The following is a 6,435-nucleotide window of genomic DNA, read 5'->3' on the forward strand; positions in this document are numbered from 1 at the left end:
ATCTACTACCACCATGAGAAGGTATTTGGGAAGGACCCCACAAGTCAGAATATACATAATCCAATGTAACTCTTGTTCGATGAACTACAACATTGAATTTTATTCGACATTACTTTCCGAAAATACAATGTTCACAAAAGTCTACCTTCCTGACTTGTTGACCACATAGTAATCCTTGTTTGGCCAACTCGACTAGACCTCTTTCACTGACATGACCCATTCTTAGATGTCATAGTTTAGTGACATCAGAATCAGATGTTGAGGAGACAACAACAACACACGTGATTGTGTTTCCTTGTAACATATAGAGATTGTTCTCTTTCTTTCCTTTCATTACAACCATAGCGCCTTTAGATATTCTTATAGCTCCACCTTCACCTTTGTAGCTATAACCTTTTGAATCTAGTGTTCCCAAGGAAATTAGATTTTGTTTTTCAATTCTGGAACATGCCTTACATCTGTCAACGTCCTTACGATCCCATCGAACATCTTGATTCTAATTGTGCCGATATATAGCTCCACCTTCACCTTTGTAGCTATAACCTTTTGAATCTAGTGTTCCCAAGGAAATCAGATTTTTCTTCAATTCTGGAACATGCCTTACATCTGTCAACGTCCTTACGATTCCATCGAACATCTTGATTCTAATTGAGCCGATGCCAATGACCTTGCAGGGAGCATTATTTCCCAAAAGGACCTTGCCCCCATCTAAGGGTTGGTAAGTTGAAAACCAATCCTTAATGGGACACATGTGATATGAGCATCCAGAATCAAGTACCCATTCATCTTTTGAATCGTGCTCTGAGACTATTAGTGCATCTGCACTATCATAGTCATTTGCTACAGCTGCATCTCCATATTCACAAATCTTTTCCTTGCCTTTGCGCTCTGGACAATTCTTTCTTATATGACCTTCCTTATGACAATGAAAACATTTATACTTTCTAGGTTTCGCTTTAGACTTGGACCTAGATTTCCCTCTTTCACCAAATTGATTTCGCCTCTCTGTTCTTCCTCTGGCAAAAAGACTATCACCTGAGCCTTCAGATCTCGAATCTGATACTCTTTTCTTCAGTTCTTTTGAGTGCAACGCCGCCTTTACTTCGTCTAAGGTCAGATCTTCTCGACCATACATCATGGTGTCGATGAAATGCTCATAAGAACTTGGAAGGGAACATAGTAGAAGAATTGCTTGGTCTTCATCTTCAATTTTAACATCAATATTCTTTAGATCAATAATAATTTTGTTAAAATCATCCGGATGATCTTTTATGGGCTTTCCTTCCTGCATTTGAAAAGTATATATTCTTTTCTTCAAATACAGCCTGTTGGTGAGTGAATTCGTCATGTACAGGCTTTCCAACTTCAACCATAATGAATCAACTGTAGTTTCATCTGGCACTTCTCCTAGAACTTCATCTCCCAAGCACATCAAAATTGCACTATGCTTTTCCAAGTTTTCATCATTCTCGTCCTCGGTCAGACTCTCTGGTAACTTGTTTCTACCTTCCAAGGTTTTGCCCAAGCCTTAATGAACTAGTAGAGCTTTCATCTTCAATCTCTAGAGGTTGAAATTATTTTCTCATTAAATTTCTCCAAATCAAATTTAGCACTCACTATGATAACTGTATACCGGAATAATATCGTAGTCTGTGAATATACACCAGGAAAGTTCACAGGAAAGAGAGGTGGGTCTTAACAGACACGCTTAAATACCAGGTCTTTCCTAGACATGCACTTTCAATTCTTTTCTGGTGTGTAGGATCAGACAATGTTGCAAACACAAAGCATACTAAGAATTTTCTTTTAGATCGTACGGCTTAGCATGCAAGAGCTCTACGAGTTCTGATACCAGTTTGTTGGAGCGGAAGACCCATGGAGAAAATATAATAGAGAAAATGACACCGAAAATTTAATGTGGTTCGGCAATTTGCCTACGTCCACAGCTGAAGAACATCAATGATTATTCCACTATGATAAAAGATAATTACAAGTGTTTTACTCACTTCTCAAAACTGAAGTACACCCAATTTCGTTCTCACTCAAATATTTCTCACACAATTAGAACAAGAGAACAAGAAGAGAGAATATGCACTAAGCTAAGTATTTGGTGTATCTTACAATATCATGCAACACTCCTATTTATAGTCAAAGCTCTTGAAGATTATATGGCCAAAGAGAAAATAACATTAATGTTGGTTTCACCATAACCGCTTCTTTTTACTTGACTAGAAATTCTTCATTTCTTCAAGATGATCTTTAGCCACTTCTTTTTTGTTTGGCTCAACAAAGCCTTTTCATCATCTTTTTCTTTTAACCAATATTTGACTGCTTGGGAATGTGCAATTGGGAATTCACTGAGTTTGTGTATTTAAATGGCTGAATATCTCTAATGCTTAAATAAGTGTAGTAATTCTATTTATTTCACTGATGCAGAATATCCAAAAATAATATTTCACTGGTGCAGTTAAGTCTTTCAATAATCTAAGCTGTAAACAACATTAATCTAGGAAGAGCCACAACATGCACACAGGCAGAGCAAGAAAAGAAACTTAAGACAAAATTAGGAACGAAATGTCGTTCATGTCATTAACTTTATTTCTAACATTAAATCATACACAAACTTTTCATTATAAGTCGTCACTTTTTTCTTAACTCTTTAATTCCTTAAGTTATTTCTTTTTAAAGCTTTTAACTTGGAGAGTTAACATTGTGGATATCAACTTTACCAAAAACAATAATAGTAAAAAAGGCAATGATTGATTAAAACCTTTCTTAGTACATGAAGCTTACAAAATAATGAACTTACCACAGAAAAATAACTTCAAACATGATTAAAAATCTTCAAATTGCTAGTGAACTTAAGCTTAATGAAATTAAACATGGCCAAACTTCCAATGAATAACAATAAATATGTATCAAAACTACTCCATATGTCACATTAATGGACTATTTAACCATATATATCTTTATAACTCAATCTCAAATATGTTATTACCTCTCACCACATGCCTCAACAATTCAACTCTTCCAACCCCATCTGCTTAAAAGTTAATCTCTCTTCTCTCAGCAAAAAATTTCCCTGTAATTGCTTGATCAGGAAGAAGGGCAAGCCATACTCCAGTATCAGCCCCTTCCTCAACTGTGACACTTCCTGCATAACCTGTAAGAGCAGTTTTCACCCAACCAGGGCAATATGAGTTAATATAAATCTTTTGATCCTCTCCTCTCTCTGAAAGCTTCTTTGCCATAAACCTTGTATAAGCATTAACTGCAAGTTTTGAGACTGAGTAATCAGTAAATGTTTGAGGCCACCCTTCTGATGCCCAAGTTCCATCTTCTACTTGTTGTAAAAAAGCTGATACTGCTCCATCAATCACTTCTTCTGAAAGTGATTCTACATCACTTAGTTGCTCCCTCAATGCTTCATTTTCTATTCTCTGTTAATCCATTAACTTGGAATTAGTTTTATATCTAATATCTATGGGCAGTACTAGAGAACAAAATACTTTAAAACCAAAAGGATAAATTATATGATGTAATATTTTTACCGTTTACATATAATTTGAGATGTTTTTACCCTTAAATATTCTAAGCAAATGCAATAACTTTCCTCTTCTGCACGGCAGAGGATTGTTTTCAGGTGAACAAATAGCTAAAGCTACTATTAAAATATTTTATCACAAACCTTGACTTTTTTTAATAGATGCATTAACAGAGAATGCTATATTTTGATGGATTTTTTATTGATAAAAATTCAGAATCATTTGCCATTGAGAAACGTGCAAAGAGACAAATAAAACTGAGATAATAGGAAGTGAAAATTTGCAATTGTTTAAATGAATATATACACTAGGAGATAACCCAATGTTAATATTAATCACATGTGCATGTGACAAGCTAATTAACCAAAGTATGGTGATATTATTATTCATGCTAATCCTCCCTTAACCAATTGTTTATTATTATAGTTGTTTTTATTTGATTATAATTGATCCAGAATAACATATGAGATAACAGATCTTTGCTAATCAAAGGATATAATAAAACATAAAAATAGATTATATGGAATTGTTTACTCAAATGAAATGAAACAACAAAATAACTTTTGCTTACATTTCGTTTCCCATTTAGTCGACCTAAGCGTGAACTCACATTTACAATGCGACCACCATGAGAGGATGGCTTCATCAATGGAATCATAGCTTCAGTCATACTCTTTGTGCCAAAATAATTTGTTTCAATAACATTACGAGCATTTTCAACAGAGTTATGATGAGACCCATGGTTGAAGTTAACACCAGCGTTATTAACCTGCACATAAATTTAATATGATAAAAGCATGGTTAAGCTAATTTCTCTTATATATAGATTTTAAAAATTATAAATTGGTCTTTATAATATAGTAAAGTTGGCTTAGTTAATTAAGTTGTGAGATATAGAGTATGAGTATTTATTCAAAGAAAATAAAGTATTGATATAAGGAATATAAGTTATATTCCCCTACTACTAAAATTATTATATGTGTCCTATTTAATCATTTTCTATAAAAATATATCTAAACTAAATAAAACAATATATATGTCATACTTTTATTAACCGGAGAAGATAAGTTATGTTCTAATATGATGAAATATTTTATTCTCTTAATCAAATAAAAGTATAGGATACAGTATTGATTCCAAAATCGTCATTAATTCAATTATGATAAGATTGAAAAAATATATTCTCCAGGAGAGATAAGTTTCAAATTCTCATTTTATTTTCAATAACAAAAATATCATTTCATTATAATTAAAAGGATAAATATATCATTATAGATTACAATACCTATTCAATACTGGAAATGATATTAAGTGGAAAGTAATTAAGTTTTTAGAAACTAACCAGAATATCTAAGCCACCGTAATTTTCCTTCAACCACTCACAAAACTGGTTGATGGATGAAGAATCTAATATATCAAGTTGGTGACAAGCTACATGTTCCATACCACCTTCTTGGAGGACCTTAATTGATTCAACACCAACACTAGCATCTCTTGATGTTAGTATAACTGTTACTCCATGATCAGCAAGTTGTCTAGAAATCTCAAACCCAATTCCTCTGTTTCCACCAGTTATCACAGCAATTGTTTCTTTAGACCACCACCTATGATGTGAATACCCATATGCACAAAATAATAACATAGTTAAAATATGAATCACATTCCCAAACAACATAGATGAATGAATATACTCTAATTTAAATGTGTGATAAAATATAAGATGAGTATTTATCAATTAATTACGATGTTGCTAATTTGATTTGATCAGCATGAGGTAATACATGTTATCTTTTTTCAATGATGATCAATAAGGAAGAAAATTGTTTTAGGCAGATTAAAAACTAAAGATAGTTCATCAGCTGTTTTGCATTCATTTTTTGTACTACTAATAGTATTCTATCTTCTTATGATTAATGAATTAATCTCTTTCATTATTCGTGATTACCTTTCCCAACAAGTGTCGTTCTCAAGAATTGAACCTATTGTCATCCTCAAAATCTAGCGAAACTTTACACCATTAGATCAACATTTTATAAACAGACAATGTTTATGTTTTAAAATAGTGTCTCTTAATATATTTTTATGGTCCATAGCATGAAAATGTATAAACATTAACTCTCAATCTATATATTTTGTCTCTTTCATATTTAATTTAATATCATATATATTTCTATTTCTATTTATGTATAGGGTTGTATCTTCATGTAATATATATTTGGATTTTGTCTATATCCATATAGATAAGCAAATTTGCCTTACTTCTATTTTGTATCAAAAGATTTACATAATTTCATTAGAAATGAAATTAAAAAATAAGAATACAGTAGTTGTTCACATCCTTTATCCATTATTACCAACATTTCATCTTAACTTACATTAAAATCATTTTGTACTAACCAAACGTTTTTCACTATACAATATAAAAGTGTTAATATTTATATTGGAGTACATAAAAATAGATAGATAGATCTAAAAATCAAACCTCTGGTGATCTGCATAAGGAATGGTCCTCAAAAGCGATATCTCTTGCAATCTCTTTTCTTTTCTCTCTTTTGATTTTTCTTTGTGCCCCATTTCTCTATCTCTCTCTGTGGCACTAATTAATGAAGCTTTGGAATAATGGTAGAACTTTCAAGGAGATGTAGCTTGTATCACATAATTACTCCGCATGCAAAGGACCAAATTGGTTCCCATGCATGCCACGTTGTTGGTACAAGCACTTATTTTGGCATTTGGAACTAAACTTGAGGTCAGAAAATATTAAGTGATTTTTGTTTCAGGCCCCTCCAAAAGACCAAAATTATTGGTTAATGAATTAGTTGTTGATAAATGATGTTAACCCGTCTACTAAAATTATTGGTGAATGAATCTATAAAAATTGCATTATTCT

General features: G+C 32.3%; 1 protein-coding gene across 1 annotated transcript; it reads right to left on the minus strand.

The window, feature by feature from the left end:
• Positions 1–2,706: 2,706 nt before the first annotated feature.
• LOC109337255 ((+)-neomenthol dehydrogenase-like) lies at positions 2,707–6,214 on the minus strand. The gene is made up of 5 exons (XM_019574187.1): positions 6,028–6,214; positions 4,888–5,149; positions 4,117–4,314; positions 3,042–3,440; positions 2,707–2,821 (listed from the first exon to the last, which is right to left on the minus strand). The coding sequence occupies exons 1-4, from the start codon at positions 6,117–6,119 to the stop codon at positions 3,045–3,047; spliced, it is 948 nt and encodes a 315-aa protein (XP_019429732.1). The 5' UTR covers positions 6,120–6,214; the 3' UTR covers positions 2,707–2,821; positions 3,042–3,044.
• Between the last annotated feature and the right edge of the window lie 221 nt (positions 6,215–6,435).

Source organism: Lupinus angustifolius, unplaced genomic scaffold (genome assembly GCF_001865875.1).
Source record: "Lupinus angustifolius cultivar Tanjil unplaced genomic scaffold, LupAngTanjil_v1.0 Scaffold_3_107, whole genome shotgun sequence".
Lineage (NCBI taxonomy): Eukaryota > Viridiplantae > Streptophyta > Magnoliopsida > Fabales > Fabaceae > Lupinus > Lupinus angustifolius.